The 23966-nt window shown below is 39.6% G+C and overlaps 5 protein-coding genes across 12 annotated transcripts in view; 3 read left to right on the top strand and 2 right to left on the bottom strand.

Annotated features, from left to right (window-relative positions):
- The window catches only part of LOC122881272 (stonustoxin subunit beta-like), a 1495-nt gene extending 1033 nt beyond the window's left edge, over positions 1 to 462 (bottom strand). The window contains exon 1 of the mRNA XM_044207276.1: positions 438 to 462. Within this exon, the coding sequence (XP_044063211.1) occupies positions 438 to 462 (25 nt within the window). The remainder of the gene's footprint in view (positions 1 to 437) is intronic.
- A 1431-nt stretch (positions 463 to 1893) lies between these two features.
- On the bottom strand, positions 1894 to 8905 carry sri (sorcin). Of its 6 annotated transcripts, XM_044207001.1 has the most exons (9): positions 8808 to 8905; positions 8556 to 8693; positions 6890 to 6931; positions 6622 to 6691; positions 5925 to 5968; positions 4948 to 5095; positions 4543 to 4656; positions 3477 to 3535; positions 1894 to 2276 (listed from the first exon to the last, which is right to left on the bottom strand). In XM_044207001.1, the coding sequence occupies exons 2-9, from the start codon at positions 8589 to 8591 to the stop codon at positions 2250 to 2252; spliced, it is 540 nt and encodes a 179-aa protein (XP_044062936.1). In that variant the 5' UTR covers positions 8592 to 8693; positions 8808 to 8905; the 3' UTR covers positions 1894 to 2249. The 6 variants fall into 6 exon arrangements, with proteins under 6 accessions (XP_044062936.1, XP_044062937.1, XP_044062934.1 ...); XM_044207002.1 differs by having other exon boundaries at positions 6890 to 6928; positions 8556 to 8832; XM_044206999.1 differs by lacking the exon at positions 8808 to 8905 and having other exon boundaries at positions 8556 to 8801.
- A 2036-nt stretch (positions 8906 to 10941) lies between these two features.
- Positions 10942 to 16027, top strand: LOC122881178. Of its 2 annotated transcripts, none has more exons than XM_044206995.1 (4): positions 10942 to 11191; positions 13065 to 13364; positions 15491 to 15560; positions 15743 to 16027. In XM_044206995.1, the coding sequence occupies exons 1-4, from the start codon at positions 11029 to 11031 to the stop codon at positions 15759 to 15761; spliced, it is 552 nt and encodes a 183-aa protein (XP_044062930.1). In that variant the 5' UTR covers positions 10942 to 11028; the 3' UTR covers positions 15762 to 16027. The 2 variants fall into 2 exon arrangements, with proteins under 2 accessions (XP_044062930.1, XP_044062928.1); XM_044206993.1 differs by having other exon boundaries at positions 10946 to 11191; positions 15738 to 16027.
- Positions 16028 to 16135: 108 nt separating this feature from the next.
- On the top strand, positions 16136 to 22437 carry snrnp48 (small nuclear ribonucleoprotein 48 (U11/U12)). 2 transcript variants are annotated; one of them, XR_006379120.1, is made up of 10 exons: positions 16136 to 16392; positions 17268 to 17381; positions 17638 to 17698; positions 18379 to 18459; positions 19951 to 20133; positions 20391 to 20512; positions 21036 to 21139; positions 21297 to 21419; positions 21592 to 21723; positions 21915 to 22437. XR_006379120.1 is itself a non-coding variant. In XM_044206991.1 (9 exons), the coding sequence occupies exons 1-9, from the start codon at positions 16246 to 16248 to the stop codon at positions 21668 to 21670; spliced, it is 1014 nt and encodes a 337-aa protein (XP_044062926.1). In that variant the 5' UTR covers positions 16136 to 16245; the 3' UTR covers positions 21671 to 22437. The 2 variants fall into 2 exon arrangements, 1 of the variants encoding a protein (XP_044062926.1); XM_044206991.1 differs by having other exon boundaries at positions 21592 to 22437.
- Positions 22438 to 22875: 438 nt separating this feature from the next.
- Positions 22876 to 23966, top strand: part of zgc:113232 (uncharacterized protein LOC541546 homolog) — a 30500-nt gene continuing 29409 nt past the window's right edge. Inside the window, exon 1 of the mRNA XM_044206990.1 lies at positions 22876 to 23775. Within this exon, the coding sequence (XP_044062925.1) occupies positions 23755 to 23775 (21 nt within the window). The 5' untranslated portion in view covers positions 22876 to 23754. The remainder of the gene's footprint in view (positions 23776 to 23966) is intronic.

Raw genomic sequence — 23966 nt, 5'->3', positions numbered from 1 at the left:
ATCTTCAATTGGCATTTTTGTTTAAACCTGTGTGCAGTATTAACGTACTGCAGACTAAATCCTCTTTAACAGGGAATCAAAGTCTGTTTATTCTTTTTCTTTCTCTTCTCATCAACATTGGTTTTTTCTCATCTTCCACTAAAATTAATGGTGATTTTTTTTTAAGCTTGCTAAAGGTTCCAGTTCACTGTGTGGACACTTTAAAATGTTCTGTTGATGCTAACATTATATTAATGACATCAGCAGTGTATTGCCTTTAAAAATAATAGGAATCCATAGACCAGCCACTCTTCATGGACACATAGGTTTGAATCCAAAATCAGATGAAAGGTGAATAAGTACCACCTAAGAACTCTCTGAATGATAATGGTACACTGATTTCACACTGAGCTCTGACATATACAACAGTCATGGACAGTTAGAGATCTTCATCCTACCTCCGAGGTTCGGTCTGGCTCTCATGTTCCTCAGACAGAGCGGTGTTGGAGGCCGGGACTCCTCTTCTTCCTCCTCAGGCTGACTCGTGGTAGAATGTGCACCTTTACGCAAACACACCCAACATGCTGTGTTAGCTGGACTGATTCATCACAATGTGGTTTCTATCATAGTTAGACCTGGGTGTTGAACCTCAGGAGTCTGAGTAGGAACCAAACTGTGTCTGGTCTGAAAGTTGACACTGAATGCTTGCTAAGATTTCAAAGCCTTGTTTACTTATGTTTGATCAGATGTTTTATCAATTGAAGGATTAGGCTGGTGTGATTTTATTTTTTATTATTAACTAAAATAGCCTTGAGAGACCACAACCAACAATAAATATATCCTACTAAAAATATAGCTGAGTAGTTAAATACTTATGCATCTGTGCCATCCACCTCCATCGTTATCCAAAAATGAATAAAAATGCAAAGAGCCAAACGTGGGTAATTTAGTCATTTTGATCTTATATTAAAACTGCAGTGGGAACCAGTCTCACTATGTGACGTGTCGCCTCAGGTGACGGAACAGCTGGCCGACGGCTCACCTGTCACATCTGTTTTCTTGCTGCTCCCAGAGTAAGAAAACAGACAGAGTTTTATTTAATTACTCTGTGCCACACTTTGGGAACAAATACCAGCAGATCTAAAGTGGATCCCAACTCTGACCACCTTATAAAGGAGGCCCTGTTTTCTAGTGTTAGCGTTTTTTAAATTAACATTTTCTCACCAGGCTTGCCTCGTATTTGTCTTTATGTTTGCACATATTTTATGTTGTTTTATGTTATTGTTATATTCTTATCATTTCTTCTATGTAAGGCCATTTGACATTGCCTTCAACAATCTCTTATTTGATTATTTTCTTTGTAATTGCTTGTAAAGCACTTTTTTTTTATCTTGTCCGCACAAGATATGGATCTTGTACAAACGAGATAACAGCTTGCGCCCACAGGATCCATATCTCATGTGAACAAGATCCTTTCGCACAGAGCGATGAGAAATGATTACGCCACCTTGGAGTGCATTAAGGATGAACGGCCGTTTTCACAGCAGACAGTTTTGTCATTGTGGAAAACGCGCAGGTGTACTAACATTAACGATGAGTGTGACAGTGAGCCGGCGCCCTCAGTACCAGGAGAGCTAAGCAGCTAAATGGAATTCAGCCATCTTTAACTTTATTATTTACACCTGCGCTTTTCCTGCTGTGACATGTCAAAATGTCTTTGGGTCATCTGTCTCTGCAAAATCAACAACTTGTCAAACCCTCCAAATTTAAAACAATATGCGTTATTCTGCTATTCATGGCCATATGGAACCACATTAAACAGAACAAGTTTCTCTTTTAATGAACTATTTTTTGTTTAAATGAAATACATTCGAAAAGAGGGAGTAGATAGGAGCCAAACATCAGTCTGTGACGTTTCATGTTTGTGGTGGACATGTTTATTCATGCCATACACGTTCACACTCATTATGGGCTAACATGGTTACTCTTGAGGTAAAAGGCCATAAATGTATGAGTGATAATAATGCCCACCAGTATACAGGAGCACAGAGGTTTATTATTGGTACAGCCTGAGGTTACTATATTCTTATTAGTTTCTTACATTATGCATTATTTCAAAAAAGTTCCTGGTAAAATGGAACGTGACAGTGACATTTTAACCTGTTTGTACGACAATGATTAAAACTAAACGTACACAATGAAAGTACATGCTGTTAATATGAGAAGATTTTAAAAGGCAGGTGTGTCCCCTCTGTTTAGTCCTGTCCTCTTCATGTGCTCATGGTGACCTGGATAAACTGGGGAGAGAGACAGAGAGAGAAGTATATCCAGTGTTATCGTACAACTGTCAAATCATCGATCACCTAGCAGTCTTGTCTGGGCTTGGATGAATATTGTGGGCCAAACGACGCCATCTGCTGGAGTTTTTATATGTCCACACCCTCTCTGGCCACAGCACCAAAGATTCCTGTTATAAAATGGTCTTTTGTTCCATGACCATGCCATGACAATACAGGCATTGTTTAAAAAGAGAGTGCCTCGGAGTTTTATTGTGATTTTTGGGTCCACATGTGTCCTTATCCAAAGAGCACAGTAAGCGCTCCTACCCAAACATTTTTTTAACACTGTTGCACTGTTTAGAGCTGCATTGATTGATTTTTTTTTTTTTTTTTGAAAGTTGGTGAGGCGAGTGTCAGCAAACAATTGCCTCTTTAATCATCCAGCAGACACAGAGCAAGATTATCAATTGGAGACGTGTTTGTGTCCACATGATGAACGTAAGTCCAATATTCACTCTGCTTTTAGGTCTGGTTTGATTTCCACCAACTCCTGAGAAAAATATCTGTCTCTAACTGTGTCTGTCTGCCGTTTGTTTCTGGGCAGGTAGTGTACAGTGGGTTTATCTTGTATCGGCTTATTTGCTGGAAACGGGATTGAAGAGCCAGATATTTCCCTCAGAAATTAGTAGCGACGAAACACAGCTAAAAAGGAGAGAGAATACTGGACTTACATTCGTCAGGTGGACACAAACACAACTCCAAATACGTGCTAATCTCCCTCCATATCTGCTGGGCGTGTAAATAAGTACAGTCTAGTCTACAGTCTGGCTGTGGGACACCTATTTACAAAATCAACAGCTGTAGTTCATTTCTGTCTGTGAAGTGATAAATTCATCACTGATCCATCTGTCTGTGTTTAGATAATGTCAGTCTGTTGGCTAGCTAACCATAGCATCTGCTCAACTAACCATCACCATCATACACTGGGGCCAACATACCGAGTAGCAGAATAGTGCTAGCATGTTGCTATCAACGCCAGTGACTGAGCCTGCCGGTAGCTACCTGGCTAAACAAGTAGCTCTGGATAACTGAGTGAGCTTAAATTTAAACAGCCAGTTCTCCTGTGCAGTCAGGGTGGACTCAGATGTGCTTGATAGCAGAAGCAACATTAAAGCTTTAGAAAATGAAAAAAGTGACATCTCAGTTGAGGAAACTTACATCATCATACTGAAAAGTGGCATTGCCAGTTTGGGATGTGTCTCTCCTTCGGAATTGATCTGAAAGACGCACACACACACACACACACACACACACACACACACACGCATTAAAACAGCCTACTTGATGAACTATTTAAATACTTTCATCGCTGATTCTGACTGAGCATCTTTATTACCACAACACAGATTTTGTGATGATAGCTCCAAAGGTCTGTTTGTTCACTGTTTCGGCCACATGGGATGTCTGTAGCTGTACAGTTTTAAAGCAGGCTCACAAAAACACCCGACATTTTAAGTGGTTTTCCTAATCTCTTGTTTGGCCACAATTTATCTTTAGCTTGAACAGAAAAAGTGTTTAATTCAGAAGATAATCCAAAAAAGAAGAAAAGAAGGTCGTCTGTCAAAAACGCGCTAGTGGACAAGCTGAGCTACAGTTTTGGAGAAGTTTTGGGGGTGATTAAGGGGTTTATGGGTGTAATTGATGTAATTGAATTTATGACACTTTGATTAAAATATGGTTTCACAAAGGAGGCCTCAGGCCCTGTGATGGGGCACCAGATGTTCCTAACATAAGATAGAAGTGTCCCAGAAGTCTCTGTTCTCCTTGTACTGATAACTTGGCACGGAGACAGTCTCTTTCTTTGTCTCATCTTTAGATGATGTAACCTGTAAACCACCACCCACCGTTCTGGTAAAACAAGTGTACCTTTTGGATGCAAAGTTAAGTATTGTGTTGATTGTGCCCATGTGTACATGCTGCCACATTGCTTCTTTGTCGACAGATTTGTTTGTAATAAATACTTATATTCATGTAACGCCAGTGGGGCCCATCGAGTTATTCAGTTGAGAACACCTCTTCAGTACAGGCTTTTCTTCAACAATCAGTAAAAGGCAAACAGCTCAAACAAGCCGAATCAGCTGATTTATCGACTGAATGAAGCTCTAAATGAGCTGCCAGTGTTTGTTCAGTGTTTCCTCTACTGTTAAGGTGGTATGGGTGGAGTTTCTTGTCTTTGTTTTTATGCAAATGGTCTCAGATTTCATGCATTCCTGTGCCCACTCACCAGTCAGTGCTCGGAGTCTTACACAACAGCTCACGAAATCATCAAAGGTGATTCTGCCGTTTATGCTGTAGCGCATCATGATGCTTTTCATGGCCTGAGGGCTCAGATTATAACCTGCGTAGGAACACATACATTATTAAATACATAACATTAACATTTTACACAGAGAGCAATTACCTAACATTTCCTTCAGAGTGACTCCCAGCCAGTAGAATTTAGTCAAATGTACTCTGCAAACCGTGGCAGTTTATCTACGTACACTGGCCATTTCACAATGTTTATTCCTATTTTTCCACTTTTATATACTGCTTAACCAAGGAGAAAATTAGTTTCATGTTAGAGTTGACAGATTTAGAACAAAATTAATATATAAAACTACAAACAACTTGGTTAGTTTGCCCGTACCCATGGAGGTGAGGGCATGCTGCAGCTCAGGGCCCTCCACCGTCCCACTGCGGTCCCGGTCGTAGGATGCGAAGGTATTCTTCCAGCCGCTCAGAACCTGCCACAGTTCCTTGAACTCGTTAAAGCCCATGGTGCAGGACATGTCCCTCTGAGACAACACAGTCAGTCAAGGACCCATCACATCCCTTCCAGTCATTTTGTATTTTTACCAAGCACTTCCCTCGGACATGATCACTCTGTGGTCATGGTGCCGTTAGGATGTCTCTTAAACTTCAGTTAATTCAAAATGTGTGCATATAAGCCCACCTGTAGCTTCATTACACTGGCTACCTTTTAATATTTTACACTTTTAAGGCTCGGATGGGACTGGCCGCTGAGTATATCAATGAATATTTAATCCTACATGCACGGAGCATATAGAAAATGAAAACTACGTTTGACATTTCATTTTCAAAGACTTAACCTGCTGTACAGTGGACAATATTCAAATGCAATAAGCAAAACAGCGCCCCCAGTCTGTAGCATTTACATTTAAATGTCATCACACTCTTTTGGTATCAAAATGAAAATAATAAAAACCCAGCTAGAATTACAACATATGGCCAAAAGTATATGGACATGGAGTATATTTTGTGTACTTTTGGTGTGGGTCAGTGTTTCCTGGTTTAGGCCCTTCACTTCCAATGAAGGGAAATCTTCATGCTTACACTTATGCACTGTAGCTGGTGAGAAAATATTTATCTGTGACCATGACTGGGTTGTGACTGGATATAAACATAACCACAGAGGTTTGAAAATGAAAGAAATTATAGCAGCTGGAACTCGACGTATCTTTGCCCTTGCTGGGGTTTTGATGATGCATGTTAATGTGAAACTGACATTTTGGTTGTAAAGTTGATAAAATGTTGTTATTAACACCCCCCATCTTGTGAGTCAATCTACTAAACCTCTCTGATTGGCTGATGGGTGAAGGATACATCCAGCATGCTGATCATCAGTCGGCAGCTCTCCAGGCTGAAGGCTGTAAAAGGAAAACAGTGTAAGCAGACAGACCAAGTCCACACTCATAGTGGGAAAATGTTGTATTACTGCTAAATATGAGACCCCATGTTGGATAGCCATAAATAGTGATTTTATCCTATCCCAGTCTAGTGTTTAGTGATTTCCGCAATAATGCAAACTGCCCACTCCCCAAGGTTGTTAGCCTTGAGATCATCTGGCAAACCAGCCAAACCAGTGCTTTTCAAATAGGTGCCATTAAGACCTGAAGTCTGCAGGTCAGGGTACTCGTCAGATTCAAATAGGATTACAATTTCTTCAGCTCTGATGACCAATGATGAGGCCCACAACACCTGACTACATGGTTTCATATTTTATCCAGGTATCTGTTTATTTATATACTGATAAATAAGTTGGCATTACATCAGATAAGAGGCTTTATTGCAAGAAGTGAATGAAAATAAGGTTTCAGAAAACAAAAAAATAAACATTTTAATTAAACTGTTAACTGATCATTCACAAAGAAGTTTAGAAAAGTGGCTTCATGCATCATTTGACGCTTTCAATGCATGGTGGGCCACTGTATACAAAAGCATTAGGTGAAAACGTGTCTCAGACTCACAGTGAATTTGTGTTTTGAGTGGATATTTAATAAAAACAGCCTGGCGTTCTTACGTTTGTATGAGCCAGAGATGCCAGAGTGTGTGAGGCAGCTCTGCAGCTCGTCTGCTGTGATATGTCCATCCTGTCAGAGTTTAAGGAAACAGAAGGAAGGGAAATACGCAATGCCACAGAACAGATACAATCAGTAGTGATACAGTTACAATATCCCAATAGCGCCTGTTACTGCTGTTCACAAATTCGAGGCATGCTGTAGAGTCAGGCCCAATAATACTGAGGTGAAGTGCTGCTTTAAGCTTTGTGGTGGTGTGTGGTGTGTTACCTGTCCAGCTACAGCTGAAAAATATCCGTAGAGAGGATCCTGCTGCAGAGAGAGAAACAGAGAAACAAGAGACTCTGCATGATTGAGGTTTTTTACCATACAGACAGAAAGAGCAAACCTTCCTGCACACCGTCTCATCGTGTCACTACCTGTCGAAGGTGTAATGACTGAAACATTTAAATAAAGTGAGTTTAAATGATGGAGACCACGTTCAGGAAGCTCTGTTGCCCTTTCGTAAATTCACGTTTTAAAATCTTTCCTGTTAACTAACTGGGAGTCAATGCAGAGTGGCAAGCATGTGTGTCAGCGTGACAGAGCTCAGTCTGTTTTCCCCATTCACTCATGCATAATCAGTGACAGCCGCCTGCATGCTGTACATAGTCCACCAGCGCTGACTCAGAGCGCGTGTTCATACTGACCACTGAAAAGACCTGAAATGATTTATCTGATTATCTAGTGTGTCAGCCCACCATAAAACACACACACACACACACACACACACAGTAAATGGCATAGCTTGCCTCAATGCTTAAAATTGCATCTGATTACAAGAGTTTACAAAGACAAGTGTTTACAGTCAACAAACAAAACAATTCAAGTCAAATTTGCTAGAAAGTTTCCTTGAAAACAAAACGAACACTCTGCTGTAAACCCACACACAAGCACACCGACATCTGCAGTTTGGAGGTACTTTTCAGTGAAGTACTTTAAGTGCAATTTGATAATACTTTTACTTAAGTACAACTTTGAATGCAGGACTTTTACTTGTAATTGATGGAAGAAGTACTCATATACTCAAGTAAAAGTAGCAATACCGCTTTGTAAAATACTAGGAAAAGTCTTACATTCAAAATTTCACTTCAGTAAATGGATTAACAGCAAAATGTACTTAAAGTATTAAAGTAAAAGTACTTGTTGGGCAGAATGGTCCCTTTCAGAGAGTTATGATATTATATTTATCATATTATAAGAATATTATTACTGATGCTTTTACAGGTAAGCAGCATTTTAATGTTACAGCTGGTGGAGGTGGAGCACATTTAACTACTTTATATACTGTTGTATAGTTATCTGTAGCTCAGTATCATATTTTAGAAAATGATCATTTGTTTTGTTTGTAAAATCTTAATCAGTAAAGTAACTGGTGGCTCCAGCTGTCAGATAAATGTAGTGGAGTAAAAAGTACAATATGTCCCTCTGGAATGGAAATACCTCAAAATTGTACTTAAGTACAGCACTTGAGTAACTGTACGTAGTTAGTTTTCACCACTGATTGTAATGGAGTATATTTACATTGTTGTGCTGCTATTTTTACTTAAGTAAAATATTATTATACTTCTTCCACTGGCTGCACTAAAGAGTTTCAAGTGCAACACCTAGAAAGGCAAGATAAATTAAGTACAAAGTGGATATAAGTATAAAAGCTAACGGGTAGATACAGCTAGTTCTCTGAAGTCATCCGTATTTTCCACACATTCAGCCTAGCTTCAGGTAGAAACCTTTAAACAGGTAACTCAATTCACCTACCTACCTGGAAACTAAACACATACAACTCGACCAACTGCCGGACTGCCTGGACCGGATGCCTGTCCCGGGACCGTGCTCGGTGGACATAGGCCTGTCCAGCTTTAAGCGGACATTTCATCACAATTTAACGGTTTCTTACCGCAGCTGGGGCTCCACCGTATCCCGGAAAGGCCATTTCTTTTTAACCTATTAACCGATAAAACTGGAAAATCTAGATTTGCACCGCGTCTCTTCCTCTTTTGGTCTCAGAGGGCGTGTCAGCCGATTTTCCCAAACTCTGAGAGAAGTTGAGGTTAGAAAGAGAAGTTGAGGTTATAAAAAGCGTTGTGAGTTGGCCTGAAGAGGCGGGTCAGAAGGTACAGAGGAGGCCACAGGTATGAAAATGTCACACCTTCAGGATGGTTCTTAGATGTCCTGTTTCCTCAGCGCGAGCCACCCCCTCTACGTTCCGATTGGCAGCGAGTAACCACATGACCTGGAATCGACCAATCGGATCAAAGCACTGGCTGCCAAACGCTTTTTGCAACAATGTGAAAACAATGTAATAACAACTGATCAGACACGCGCACACAAACTACACCCAGGTGCCAGTTTATTAGGTACACCTAGATAAAGCGGATGCAGTCAACAATCCTGCAATAAGTCTAAGTATACATACATGCATATATCCATTCAACATTTATTTCTACAAAATATTTGTATTTGTTTACAATTTACAGAAACACTTAACTTGTATATATATACATTGTTTGTTGCTTATTGTAGCTTTATATATATATATACACTTGTTTTTTCACCTACTTGTATGTATATGTTTATTTTTTTACCTTTGTTCAGCTTTGTTGTACTTGTTTTTAGATGTATGTCTTGTTTCCATCCATTTCTGTTGGAACTGTGTGCAACACTGAGAGCAACGAAAAACCAAAGTCTAATCCCTTGTATGTGTGCACACACTTGGCCAATAAGGCTGATTCGGATTTGGGTTCTGACTCTGATCAGTCCTGCGTTCATGGTCATAATGCTTATCCCACCCTCACTGATATAAATACAAACTACAGCCTCCAAAATGACCGTAACGTGCAATCAACACATCTCTCAACAGTTTCAACAAAAACTGAACATTAACATTTTCACGAAGGGAGGATTTATTGCAGGACTGTTGTGTATTAGACTGCATTACTTTTAGCTGGGTGTACCTAATAAACTGGCAACTGAGTGTATAACCACTGGTGTTATTAAATAACCGAGACACTGTGCAGTAAAGTGAAGAGTGTCAACATATTAAAGAAGAAGTCAGGTTCCTGTGCACAGTATAATTAGGACTTTTAAACCACTTTGAATATGTTTTCTACAGTTTCAATAAATAGATTCAAGCAAATCAAGAAGAAGACATGACATAATAAAACTGACAGGACTGATGCGTACCATTAATACACACCAGACATGTATTATATCAAAATTAGTTATACAAGTCAAGCCTCAAAGGGCTTTACAATCTGCGTTGCCTCTATTCTCAGATCCTCGGCCTAAGGAAATTTACAAACCCTTATTACACAATGTGTGATACAAATTACACAATATTGCACAATTTATGATGCAACTGTACAGGTAACCCCCCCACATACATTTAAGCCTGAAGGAATTGATTGACACTGGTTCACATAGATATTGATGACTTGTGATGATGTTATAAGTTTGTTTACCTTAATTTGGAGGGCTGTTGGTAAAAAACAGGCCTATATTCCCAATGGCCGCAGTTGAGAAGCACAAAATGCAGATTGTCCTTTAGACGCTGTTTTTACTGTTCCAACATTCACCATAATGTTACAGATTTTTGAATGTTTGTCCTTCCTTACAGACAGCTATTGGTCTCTATTCAGAGTATGAAAAGCAACTTGCAGAGACTACACTACTTCAGAAATGTAATAGTTTTTCAAATGTGTGCAAAACGTTGTGCGCAGTTTTCAAATAGGTTTGTGATGTAGACTTACAACTGCAACACAAGTATAAAACCAGCATCAACACTTCACTGCCAATGCGAACGTTGCTGTGAAAGTAAAGCGGTAGCTCTCTTGAATCATAATTTTCCACATATTACCTTTCAGGTCGCAAGCTTTAACCAATAAACAAACCGACACATATTTTGTAAGTGAAACACATCCTTCACTTAATATAACAATATATATATAGATATATGTATATGTATATATATATGTTCACTGTGATGGATTACTTAGCTCACACTAGCTTCAAGTCTCTTAAAGTAGATTTTTCTATAGCTCAATAAATGGATGTCAATGGGTCTTAGAAGTGAGCACACCACATTCACAAATCTAAAACACAGCTTGCTCTGAAATATGGAAACTTTATTTTATATGTAGTACATGTTTTAATACATACAAAACACAGGCATGATCCTTTAATGGAAGGCATTACGTCAGTAGGTGAGACAAGCTGCCCAATCAGATTGTTCTCTCAAGTGACACGTACAGTGACTCCTGCTGCGTCCGGAGAAACCCCATCTGTGGCTCCATCTTTGGTCTCAGAGGCAGAGCTGAAGAGGAAGAGGACTGCAGTGATTTCAGCGCCCTGCAGATCGAGCTCGGCCTGGGATGTACAGACTGAATCCTGACTGTTGGGTTTGGTCGCCCAGACCTCGTCTGTGTCTCCTCCCTCAACATTCAGGGAGTCTTGCTTCAGCCGTGCTGAGCCACAAAGAGGAAGAGGAGGAGGAAGAGGCAGGAGGGCATCCTGCTGTTTGCTGCTACACTACAGGTAGGTTTAAGATACCATCAAAATGTATTGATTTACATGTGGAAAATAAGTTGTTGCAGTTGTAAAAGCAGCAAGAAAAAACAGAAAAACAGGCGTTATTATACAATTGGAAAACAAAGTAGGCAATAAAGGTGATAACAATTACAATAGCAATAAGTCACATATAACATATCAGCCAATATTGTCCACACTGCATGTTGTAATTATAAGATGAGGTAAAATCGAACTTTATTCATTCCGAACAAATAATTTGTGCCCAAGATGCACGATAAACACAGTAAAATAACTACAGTATACAGAAGGTGTAGCAATATTACAGTATTAATGTGTAAAAAAAACAAACAAACTGCAGACAGGTGCATCTGTGCTACTATATTAAAGATTACAAGAGTAGAAATATGCGGTATAAATGACAAAAGAATTGAATACTGCAAATAGAAAATGGAATGAGAAACTGTAGTTAATGCCGTTTCCCACTGTGCTTTCATTACAGGAGGCCAATACAGTACTCATCACTATATGAAAATGTAGGCTGGCCCTCACTAGCAACAAGAAGACAACTACACACTTGCAATTTTGTCTATAAATGTCTCCTAACGCTGCCATATTTAAAACTACTGTTCATCAGAGCAGATCCCAGGACACTCTTGCTACCTGTAGAGCTGGTTTAGACCTACTCTTTATTTACAGAGACCCAACAGTTCTCACAATTTGTCAGACAGTATGTGCTGTCTGTGTTTTGTTCTGTATCTTGTCTCGCTTATTTTCTTCTGCAGTAGTCATGTCTCTCTTTCAGAAGAGATCCTGATCTCAATGAGACTACACGATTAAACAAGTTATATAAAACATGAGCTTGTTGATCCTGTCGGTGTCAGCTGCTCTCAGCCTGCCGCCCCAACACATCCCAGCATACATCAAAATAATTTGGCTTTAAATCCGTCCCTGAGTGCTGAATGTTTTTGTTTGTACTTGAAAAACCTCCCACTCCCCGCTGTGTGTGCATGCATGTTGTGTGTGTGTGCGCGCGAATGTGTGCCAGTACGTGCAGATGACCCAGCGGGTGTCATCAGCAGGTACAGGAAACAGACGGCTCAGACACGATTCAGCCAGCTCCAAGCCAAGCCCCTGCATTCATGCATGTTTGTATTGTTGATGTCTCTTTACGGTGTGAATGTAATGTATTTTTATGGAAAATGTTTATGCTTTTTTAAATTCTGGGGAAAAAAAACTAACACCACCAGGCAATACTCTTCTTTTTCTGTTGCAATTTTTCACAGATGTTTTATTTTACATGGTTTATAGAGAAAAATCAACAACTCTAAGCTATATGGGAGTTAGAATTCATATAAAGATTTTAAACAAAAAACATAGTAGTATTAATAGTTTTTACAGCCAAAGCTAATCGAGTCAGTAAACAGTTTGGCTCCTTTGTGAAAACCAAGAAGTTTGGCTTTTTGCCTGTACATGTGCATGTATGATTATGGAATTTAGCCAATAAAATGAAAAGATGAATAACATACAGCTCGTGCACTAATCGCAGAGTTGCAGTTCGACCCCCGGCTCCTCCTGTCCACGTGTCGAAGTGTCCTTTTATATAACATTTTCATCAAAATGGCTGTTGATAAAAAATACAAAAGTTATTCCAAAACAGTCTCACAAAAGGGCAAAATAACTGAACAGCAGTTTTAGGGGAACTACACCAAAATGTACAATTTTATATCAATATATTTTCTGAATGTTTTAAAATACATCTTAGCTGGGTAAAATCTACGAGTAAGCTTGAAAGAAATGTCCTTAATTTTGTTAGTTATCAGTGAGAGCCAAGCCTTTTTCCACACCGAGTTAGCCGATAACTTCTCACCTGTATCTGCAGGTTGTGATGACATCATCAGCCAGGCCTCTGATGCTCAGTGGTCCACCTCCGAACCTAACATCCACTCAGGGGTCCCCCGCAGCTCTGGCCCGGCTGGGCGAGGGCCTGGTGCTCCATCTTCACAGCAGCCAAACACAGTGATCGATGCTGATGGGGGAGACGTATCGCGGCGGTTTATTGGTGGCCGTTGCTGGGAGGGTCCGGGAATGGAGACCCAGGGATGTGTATGTGCTTATGGGCAGAGGGAACCAGAAGGTTTGGGTACCTGCTGGCCTGGATCTCCATACGTTTACTACGGAGGTGAGTGTTCACCTGACGTTTCCTGATGTCTGAACCGTGTAGTTTGTGAAGGTTTTCTGGTTTTAATAAAATTCTTTCTTTCAACTTTAAAACATTGGGGATATTCAGGAGGAAAGAGGGATTAACATGTTCCATCAAGGCAATAAAAGCTAAGAGCTACTGCCCTCATACATACTGTACATGCAGGCACACAATCCACTCAGACCACCAAGTAACGGGAGTTAATTGTAGTTCTATAAGGCACAGTGTGAGCAATCTAGAAACCTCTCAAAATGCAAACACCTTTTTGCATTAATCATAAAGGAGCTGTCAATTTTTATCACGCAAAACTAACCTCCAAGTAACCTCCTGATCGTCTTTTCTTTTAGGTCATGACGTGTTTTTTAGATAAGATGTCAGTTAATCATAGCTATGAAATAAATTTTGTGAGAATAAATGACTACACTAAATGAAAAGTTGGAATTTTATAAAACACAATGATACGTATGGAGATACACATTGAGTGCACTGAGTTTACATTCACATGTTTGGCCCTTTTTTAACGCAGGAACTTAAGAAAATGTAACGTCAAGGGTTTTTGATTCCACTGCTCTCTGACCGCTTCGGGGACGAGCTCCTGGAACTAAATTTGGGCACTGCTCAGGAAGTTATTCTAAATGTAGTCATACAGAGTCTTTTCTGGAGTCAGTGATTAGAAACCAAAAGGTGAATCAGAGGGTTTCTCAGCGTCTGGCACAAATGGAGATACAACACACAGCCAAACAATGCAGGGAAACCTTAAAAAGATAAAACAAGATAATAGAATCCTATCACAATGCTCGCTGTGGAACAACCTGAAAAACTCTGAAGTGGTTAGATGTGCTGGACGCTGTGTGTCCTGGATTCTCCATCAGCATGTGAACCTCATGTTCATCTAAACGTGATAGAAGATCAACAATAATATCACAGGACACTTCTTACATTGTTTTCAGTTCCACGACCGCCTACCAAACACATGAAGCGCATGAAAAAATGATGTAGTCTCTCCAGCTTTTGCCTTTTTATCCAAACAAAGTCCCTGTTAATAAAATACAGCTAAAAGTACCAAGGCCTGGCAAGGTTCTAAAAAGTTCAGGTTATGAGAAGTTTTGCAGGCTGTTAATGTTACGAGTTCCTAAATGTAGACAGGCTTCATTATCGTATATGCACTCCAATCAATGTGACTTTGTGTTGCAGTGAATTGTGTGATGCAATTCATCTTAGAAGCAAGTATTTCTTGCTGCAAGAGAGGATAACAAGGTAACAAGGGAGGATATTACTGTCCTTGATTCATACAGATTAGAAACCAGTTTCTAATCAGACAGCTGTCCTTCATCGGGGCACTTAAAGGATCCGTCCTGCTCTTTGAGGCATGACAACGTCCAGAGGCAGACATTTTTACATAAATTGAAGGTCCAGTGTGTAACATTTAGGAGGATCTATTGGCAGAAATGGAATATAATATTCATAAGTATGTTTTCATTAGTGTATAAATCACCTGAAAATAAGAATTGTTGTGTTTTTATTACCTTAGAATAAACCGTTTATATCTACAGAGGGAGCGGGTCCCCTCCCACGGAGGCCGCCATGTTGCACCGCCATGTTTCTACAGTAGCCCAGAACGAACAAACCAACTTTTGAGTTTTGAGTTTCGCGGCCACTGTAGTTATTCCTACACGCATGGTTGCAAACTGAAATTTCACCACTAGATGCCACAAAATCCTACACACTCCTCCTTTAAAATGCACTTATCACCACCCATCCATTAGAATATACTGTACACAACAGGTGTACAGGTTTGACTGTTCAAACAGTAGATTAAACAGTTCACCTTTGCAGGATCGTCTTGCCGTGGCACAAATCAATATCTCTGTGAATTTCCCCCTGGGGATAAATAAAGTATCTGTCTATATATCTATCTCTGGCCTCCACCATTTAATACATTTCTTCCAGCACTTCTAATATATTAAACTGAAAGACTTATCATAATATGACCTGCTGGTAATTTGTAATAACGTGGGTCTAGTATGCCATTATTACAGAAAAACATTATCACTGAGGTTATGGGCAAATGCCTACAACAACATACCTGTGTTTGCTTTATGCAGTGAGGAGGAACCTGGTGGTTGGAGTGCAGGTGGTGGAGGAAGTTGCTGTTGAAGACACTCTAGAAGTAATGTAAGTACTGTATGAATTATTATGACAGTTATGCTCATCCTACCACTAATGCAATTGTTTCCACGATATATTCTAAACCTTTTTGTCTGAAACATAGTCACAGTGTGATTCACAGCAACACAATCATACGTGTATGATTGTGTTGAAAAAGATGGTCGCTGTTTTTTCTCTTCTCAGAACAGAGGACATATACACAGATGATCTGATGGATCCCAAGGTGCTGCAAGACACCCAGCTGTACCCCACATGAGCCCCGAGTAACTTTCAGCGTGTCCTGTTTGGACTGTATACACTGTAAACAAAGATATTATTCACACATTTGTCAAATTTGTTTGTATTTTACATATTTAGCCTATCACTGTTGTTGTGTATGTGTGTCTTCCACGTGCTTGACATTAAAGCCACTGTCAGCTGTGATTAATAAGATTTACAACAGAAAACAAAACAATAAAAAATGATGACATGTTGTTATGACTGATTTTTATTTTTAAAAGCTGACTTATAATATAATATAATTATGAACTAGTGGACTTCAACTACCAGCATGCATCGCTTCTGTTCTCCCGCCAACGCCCAGGCACACGTCATAAGAGTGCGCAGAAAATGGCAGCCGCAAATGCAGTGAAAAGAAAATACTGACGATTTCGGGGCAAATTGTCATCTTACCTGGATTTAAAGTCTTAAAATGTCGGACTCATTACAAACACAAACTCGTCAGGATCGACTGGACCGCCTGCAGGAGCTGACAGAGTTCACCGAGAAGTGCAAAAAACAGATACACGATATATTTGAAACGCTGGGATGGTCGCAGGACTACAAGGACTCCAACCACGTAAGTTAACCGTTAGCTAACGTTAGTTTAGCTAGCGTTAGCCTTTAGTCTTCAGTCAAAATAAAAATCAATCTTTTGAAAATCAATCTTGGGTTTTATCGTAACTAAACGACGTTATATTTTGTTTATCTGTTGTTCGGCGCAAGTAAAATAAAGGAAAGCGATGTTTTTCCATTTGGTGCCGAACCAACCGGGACACCGAGCCGTAACGTTAGGGTTAATAATATTTTAACATTAACTTAGTTAACGTTAGTTAACTTTAACTGTTGATGTTAAATCGGTTATCTGGTTTTCTGACAGTGTTAGCGACTAACCTTAGTCAGAAAGCTGTCTGCATCATTTAACTTTGGAATTTCCCCTCATGTATTTAGTTGATTTCAAAGATATCTATATAATCCATAGCTTTACATATTATGTACATTAAAACATTTCTGCTTGCATGATAGCAGTTTTCCCCATTTATGATTTATTTGAATAGCCCATCCACGTAGGTTTGCCCCCGCCTGGAGTAGTTTTGTACAATGTTTTGATTTATTATTATTATTTATCTCTTCAAAACTAAGTGGAAATGCACTTTTAAAGTACACATTGCTTTAAAAGTAGGACATCGGGAGCTGAAACCAGGACATCCAGGTTTCCCTGCAAAGGTTGACTACCACATATACATTCTCAACATACAGACAGTGCTTGTCTGGCGTTGATATTTTTGAAAATTTGCAATATCAGGTCGAACATTTATTTTTTTGTGCGCAGACTAAAACACAGAGCGAGAGTGTGAAGGAGTGTCGTCTAAAAGTAACATTTAAAATGATCACCTCATCATATCTGTGTAATTCACAGCTAATGTTCCTCTAATGTTTGTGGTGTTTTCTCAGGAAGCAATGGAGCAGTGTCCCTACGACCCCAACCACAGAGTCCCGGTCCGGAGCATGGAGAAACACAAAGCCTCCTGCCGCCTCCGTAGGATGGGCTACACAGCTGAGGAGCAGGTAACATACACTCGGCTCTAGGCTGATGGAAACTAAAGTAGCAATGTTCCAGAGTACGACACGTCAGATGTTTTACAGTAAAATTCACTGCTGGTAGGTTTTACAACTTCATCTGTGCCATTAATACCAGTGAAAATGGCAACTAAACAAGACAACAGACTGCTGTGAACACCATGAACGCCACTCTCAATGTGCTGCCACTGTAATGCACTTAATCGTAAAGAGAGCAATAACAAGTTTTATCACTCTTTTGCAGGCGGAGATGTTCGACCCTTCTGTGTGTTATGAGAACAGCAGTGTCAGCAGCTTTACAATGGGTGAGCCATTATTTATGACTGTTGTAAATCCCAGTTTATCTAATCAAGGGTTCAATAAAATGTCCCTTTTTTCCTTTTAGATCTGAAGAAAATGTCTTGAAAGATTATAAAAAATATTATGATGTTTTTGTTCATGGAGATCTTTTGAGATAATTTATGTTTTTCCCTGCCGACAACATGAAAAATACAACCACCGTGTTTTGAAATCTTGAGGCTCAATATAAGAGCTTTCAAAGCTAATCAAAGTCAAGATGTTCTGGAAAATAATCATCTTTGTTTGTTGCATTTTTGTAATTGCTGTTGATGAACAAGAGGAAGATAAGAAACCTTAAAAACAAATCTATTTTTTTTGTTATTGAATGTTTGTGCAATTACATTGTCTAAATATACCGTTAAAGGACATGGAAGGAAACGTTTAATGAGCTGCGAGGCATTATCAAATATTACTTAAATTTATAAATATCTTTTTTTGCAGCTGGTTCTCTTTAGTAAAGTTTTTGATTTTTTTATAACAGGATGAAACTCTTCCTGATAAGATGAAAGTGATATGAAATCATATGCATTTAAAAATAGAATTAAATGTGTTTTGTTTCTTGCTTGACCAACCCTGCCTGGGAAAACACACTGTACATTTTGTTGGTACATTTTTCAGTTGTCGTCATGTCATTTCTTTCATGCAGACAAATCCACCCAGCACCAGGTGATCCTGCAGGCCAGATCTGCTGCACCACTGATGAGGATGGAAGGAGTCTTCTGGCAAGGTGGGAGCTCAGTTTGTTAGGTTTTCCTCTGTCGTGCTGACGTTTACCGCCCTGACCAGAGACGAGACGGCTTTTCATTAGAAGCAAAGGCACGCTGTTAGATTTCACAATCCAAGAACTTTTAGTCTCACAGTCCAGAAGCAATGACAAACCACTAGATGTCACTAGAGAATTATCTTGCGCTAACCTCACGAACTCATCGCTCAGATGTTTGGTCCCTCTCAACCCGCACCTGCCTCCAGTCCCTCCAAATATTATTCCCTGTAAATAAGAAGCTTCTGTAACTTTCAGATATTTTCTTAATTCGGGATTGTCGCCTTTTTTAATGTCATTTTGTGTGTTGTGTGTTCTGTTTGCAGCCACAGGGGTGAGTATTAGAGAGGAGCTGGGCTCTAGAAAGTTCTGCCGCTCTGGTTCAGGCTTGCCTGATTACGTGTAGTATCCTTTAACGTCATATCCTTTCAAACCGCAAGGCTGGGACACACACACACACACATTGTAGACATACTTACACACACACACACACACACACACACACACACACACACACTCTTTTCCCTTTACGTGTTGGGAAAGTCTTCATACATTCAGAATTGTCACTTAACATTAATGTTTATAAAATCTAACTATTTATGTAGCATGTTTTTAAACAGTTTCGAAGATTTACACTGAAGGTACAAAATATTAATGTCACTTCCTCTTTCTATGAAGTCCACTGCTAAAATAATTCCTGAGCCATGATCACGTTCTGATTTCACTCATTAGAGCCACATTGATCTCAAAGGAGGAGATATACAATTGATAAAAGGTGCCGGTGGTTAGAAAAGGAGCTTCGAAACTCTCTCAGCTTAAAGGAAACGGAGTAAGAGAAAGAGCATCTTTATCAGATCCTGCTGTGATCTGTGAAAGAGAGCCAGATCTAACATAGAAATAAAAATAAAATAAATTATAAGTAAGAACATCAGTCTAGTTCCGAAAGAGAGAGTTCTCTCATGGTTTACTCACTTTGCAGGATAATTTTTTAGCTCATTTGTAGCACATAAACGACATAATTCTTCCAATTACATTCTGTAAATCCAAATGTAAATATCAAGGTTCCACTTACTGTTTTTCACCTATTTAGCGATAACGGTTCTGTTTCCCTTTTTTGCTTCGCGTGCTGAGTCAGTAACGTCTCTGCTCCAGTGTAGGTTGTCTCAAATTCAAATGGTAATATCTAATATAATTAGAGCCATTTCACTTTCCCCAAAATAAGTAACAGAACATTTTGTTTTCTAAATATAATGTCAGAATCCAATTTTGTGTGAGTTTGAAAGCTGCTTTGCTGTGCAGTGTGAGGAGTAAGAATTTCCCACTTGGAGCTGATGAGGAACCTCTGGAGACAATCGATAACTGCACTTGTATCGTGTTGTTAATAAAATGACTGAATGTATTTGAATAAACAGTGTGTCAGGGTGATTTGTGTGTAAAGCCTCTCTGATCCCCCATCAGGTCAGTACTCCGGCCAGCCTGTCGACGTGCCTCAGAACCACAAGCGTGCGCTGTGTGACCTTACTGTGGCCGACCGATTGGCTCTGTACGATCATGTGGTCCGTGTCCTCGGCCAACAGAAGGAAGCTGCCTCCTCCAGCAACGATGATCTCTACGTAGATCTGGTGTCCAAACTCCGGAAGGGTAAGATTCACACATTATGGTGAAGACCTCCCAGAGCCTCCCAAACATTTGTGCTCTAAAATACTTTCTTACAGATTGTAGAGGAACACTTTTGCTAATAAAATGTTCCTTATTAGCAGTTAGTAATACTGTTTAAAAAGTTTCTGTTTGGCTTTTTGAAGAAATGCATTTTGCTTTTATTTTGATGAATAAAGAAAGAGCAGTTTGGTTTCTCCCTCAGCGTGGTCCTCCGGTAAAATGAGTGTTTGTGTGTGTAGATGAAGAACAGAATGAACCAAAGACTCACCTGGAGCTGATGGCAGAGATGAGAGACTACAAGAGGCGGCGTCAGTCCTATCGAGCCAAGAACGTTCACATCACCAAAAAGTCCTACACTGAGGTACGAGCGAGCAACAGGAGGATGTTTGGATGGTTCTTTACCCATAATCCCCGCTATATGTTGTCGCACTTTTTCATGGACAAGCAAACAAAAAAACACCATCACTCAAGCTGGTGAGAGGCTGTAGCACAGATTTGGCTGTAGTGTCTGTTTAAAAAAAAAAGTCATTCCTTCCAATCTGCACTGCAAGTAAAGTTATGAAAGGAAGAATCAGAAATACTTTAGTGATCCCCGAGGGGAAACTCTTTTGTTACAAAATATAATACAGGTCAGATAAATTAAGTACCAAGTGGGTATAAGTATAAAATTAAAATACATACAAAAATCTTACTGTGCTGGGAAAAGCTTTTTGGGTTGCTTTTCCTAATAAATTCTGTAAACTGTCTGGGAAACGCTGGTGTTTTTGTGTAACTGAGAATCTGAAGCTGACCTCAGAGCATGGGTCCTCAGTAAAACTCTTTTCTGTTTAAATAAAGGTTAAGAAACTAATTGCGTATCTGGCATCACTGTGATCATCCTGCAGGTGATCAGAGAGGTGATCAACGTCCACTCAGAGGAGCTCACCAGACAGTGGAGAGAGGAAGAGGACGAGGAGGAGTCGACCAGATCTGAACTCTCCTCTCACAGGTACAACAAACACCGTGACCTCTGACCTCCTGATAATCAGTTTCCTGTAATGTTGTTGATTTAAGGAAATGAAAAGTATTTTGAAGTGAAGAAAATCTGTACGAGCACCGGGTCAGAGCAGTTGAAGGGTCAACGACTGATATTATGTGTCCGTCAGGCGTCGGCCGGATGAAAGGCGGTCAGCGTCATCAGAGTCTCGTCACTCCCACAGCAGACGCCATCGCAGCCGAGAACGAAGCCAAGACAGAGAGAGCAAGAAGAAGAGGAAGAAGAAGGAGAGGTCTTTGTTTTGTCCCTAGTTCTTTTTGCTTCATTATTGGATGCTTGACATATATTATATAGAAATGATCAGATGGCAGCAGGCATTGGTCAGAAATGTATTGGTAAAACAGGCTTTTGTTTCTGAAAGTGCCAAAATGTACTCTCACTGTTTGCTTCACGGACCTTGGCAGGGATTCCCGCTCCCCTGATGACCACCACCACGACCGAAAGAAGAAGAAAAAGAAGAAGAAAGAGGAGAAGGAGAAGTGACGGTGCTGGATCAGCAACAACAGAAGTCAGATCAGATGAGGACGCCTCTACAGGTCAAAAGATGTTGGGTGTCCTAACATTTTAAGTTCATAAACTAGAGGATTTTGGAAAGAAATAAATGGGAATAAAGTTTTGGGAACCATAAACTTTTTGTGCTTCAAAAAAAACATTTTTTTGAAATGATGATGATGAAAAAATGTTTTTTTCCATCTTGCTTTAATACCACTTTCATATTCAATTTCAGTGTTTTACAGTGTAATCACATGTCTGCCAATCTTGACCAGGCTCCACCCGCCTCTGCCCGATTGGCTGGGAGTGGACGACAGACTACGTGGAATGTTAGACAGGAGTGTCATAGCTGGCGCACTTTTATCACGGGGTCAAAGGTCACTCTTGTTTCTGGCTTAATTTTGCTGCGTGCCTTCAAGTGTTTGCACAAGGTTTCTGCAGTCATTGGGGAAACCCTGGAAAGTCTCTTAATTAGAAATCTGGGTTTCAGAACCCTAACCCCTTGAACTTTCTTAGAAAAAATTACACAAAATGTTTGATTCTGAAATCCATCTCAGAAAAAAAGATACTACTTATTTTAAAACTACATATGATCACACTTTATGTAATGGAGTTGTCACTGGACTTGTGAAGGGAAACATAGGATTCCTTAATTGTATGCTGAAAGTTTAAACTGTATATGAACTCAGTTTATATGTTAGAATTCAGTTAAACATGCGTCAGAATAAACTCAAATTTAGTAACGCCGTCTCAGTTCAGATTACGACTGCAACTCAAGATTATTTTCATGATTGATTCATCTGCCAGTTATTTTCCTGATTTAATTGTTTGGTTGAAAAAACATCCGAAGACAATGAAAAATGTACAACACAATTTTCCCAGAGGTCAAGGTGACATCATTAAATGTCCAAAACTCAAAGATATTCCGTTTAAAGTAATGTACAGAAAATTACTTGATTACATAGAAATGGATCATTAAAATAGACAGAAAATGAATTGGCACCTATCAGCTAATCGTTGCAGCTCTAGTTCAGATCAGCGTATAGTTTAGCCTAATTCATTTAATTTAATCTCATTAAGATTTGTTTTATCATAATAAAGTTTTAGTACTTTCTTTTTTTTCAGATGAATTTATTCCATCTATTTTACAGTGTTTTTACTTTTTTTTTTTAATTTTCAAAGAATAAAAAAAAAACCTTTTTGTATTATGATGTTGCCAAAGATTTGTTCTCATGATATACTAGTGGAAGTTATTTTGACAAGATAGAGAAGAAATTAGTGCTGAGCAGCAGGAACTAATCCTTAGGAACCATTTTGAGCTGCAGAGAATTAAAGTATTTGCTGCCTCTTGCAACGTGCGAAGTAATGTCACATTGCAAGTTGGCTTTTTGGCACGGAGGTTATGTTTTCAGTCCCATCTGTAATTTCTTGGTAGTAGAATATGTCCTACATCTTCAGTTTTCAATGAAATTTGGTGGAAAGTTTGGCTGTGAGCCAAGGAATTAGTTTTTTGTCTTTTTAAAAGGATTTCTTAACATATTGAGATAAAACTTTTTTTTTTTCTCATGAGCTGCTGCTCAAAACAATCTGGCACATCCATGTGTTTTAATTTTGATGTAGATTACAAACTGAAACATTTCAGATATTAAAATAATATATAATATAATGCTTTCTAGTTAATTCTTCATCTGAACACGGACATCACATGAGAAGAATAAGCGTAGACTCAAAGTTTGGACTTTGCTGGCGCGACATTTCTGCACAGATCCATCCGTCTCTCTTTCTCTGTGTTTCTCTGCTGATGCTGGATTCTGGCTCAGGTATTTCTCACCCTGTTGAGATGCAGAGATCGAGGACGAGAAGAACAAAAAAAAAAGACGGAGAGGATCCCGTCAGTGCCTGGGAACCTGAGGGATCCTGGAGAGACAGAGAGAGGACAGGGGGAACCACCGGGCTGATAATGCTGTGAGGAGAGCTGCTCAGGGAAAGCTAAATCAGGTTGTTTTAGTCCTCATCTGTATCCTGAAAGCGTCCTGTGCAGGATCTGGTCTGGTTTGAGGGAACTCTGCAGCACCATGGGAGCCTCCAGCGACAAAGTAAGAGGGGAAGGTCTGGGTTTGGCCCGGGGCCCTGCAGGTCTGGTGTCTGTTTTGGCCTCCTGATGGGACCAGTGGTGGAATTTTAGTTCATTTGGGTCAACTGGGATTGAAATGAGATAATTTCTTAAATAAGGCAGGTAAGAGAAAACAATACGTATCAGTGGTGGACTGTTTCCTGTAACGTGGGT

Source organism: Siniperca chuatsi, linkage group LG9 (genome assembly GCF_020085105.1).
Source record: "Siniperca chuatsi isolate FFG_IHB_CAS linkage group LG9, ASM2008510v1, whole genome shotgun sequence".
NCBI lineage: Eukaryota > Metazoa > Chordata > Actinopteri > Centrarchiformes > Sinipercidae > Siniperca > Siniperca chuatsi.
Note: the sequence above shows the minus strand (reverse complement) of the source record. Positions and strands in the feature narration are given on the sequence as shown.

What these genes read in the sequence shown, in the direction of transcription:
- snrnp48 (XM_044206991.1), top strand. Translation starts at nt 16,246, where the DNA reads ATGTCGGACTCATTACAAACACAAACTCGTCAGGATCGACTGGACCGC. An exon ending in GCTACACAGCTGAGGAGCAG is followed by an intron (nt 17,382 to 17,637) that starts GTAACATACACT and finishes ACTCTTTTGCAG; the next exon opens with GCGGAGATGTTCGACCCTTC. An exon ending in TCTGAACTCTCCTCTCACAG is followed by an intron (nt 21,140 to 21,296) that starts GTACAACAAACA and finishes TGTGTCCGTCAG; the next exon opens with GCGTCGGCCGGATGAAAGGC.
- LOC122881178 (XM_044206993.1), top strand. Translation starts at nt 11,029, where the DNA reads ATGTACAGACTGAATCCTGACTGTTGGGTTTGGTCGCCCAGACCTCGT. An exon ending in TCCATACGTTTACTACGGAG is followed by an intron (nt 13,365 to 15,490) that starts GTGAGTGTTCAC and finishes TGCTTTATGCAG; the next exon opens with TGAGGAGGAACCTGGTGGTT. An exon ending in GAAGACACTCTAGAAGTAAT is followed by an intron (nt 15,561 to 15,737) that starts GTAAGTACTGTA and finishes TTCTCTTCTCAG; the next exon opens with AACAGAGGACATATACACAG.
- sri (XM_044206996.1), bottom strand. Translation starts at nt 8,534, where the DNA reads ATGAAATGTCCGCTTAAAGCTGGACAGGCCTATGTCCACCGAGCACGG. An exon ending in TTTCAGCTGTAGCTGGACAG is followed by an intron (nt 6,692 to 6,889) that starts GTAACACACCAC and finishes AAACTCTGACAG; the next exon opens with GATGGACATATCACAGCAGA. An exon ending in CCACTTTTCAGTATGATGAT is followed by an intron (nt 2,277 to 3,476) that starts GTAAGTTTCCTC and finishes CTCTCTCCCCAG; the next exon opens with TTTATCCAGGTCACCATGAG.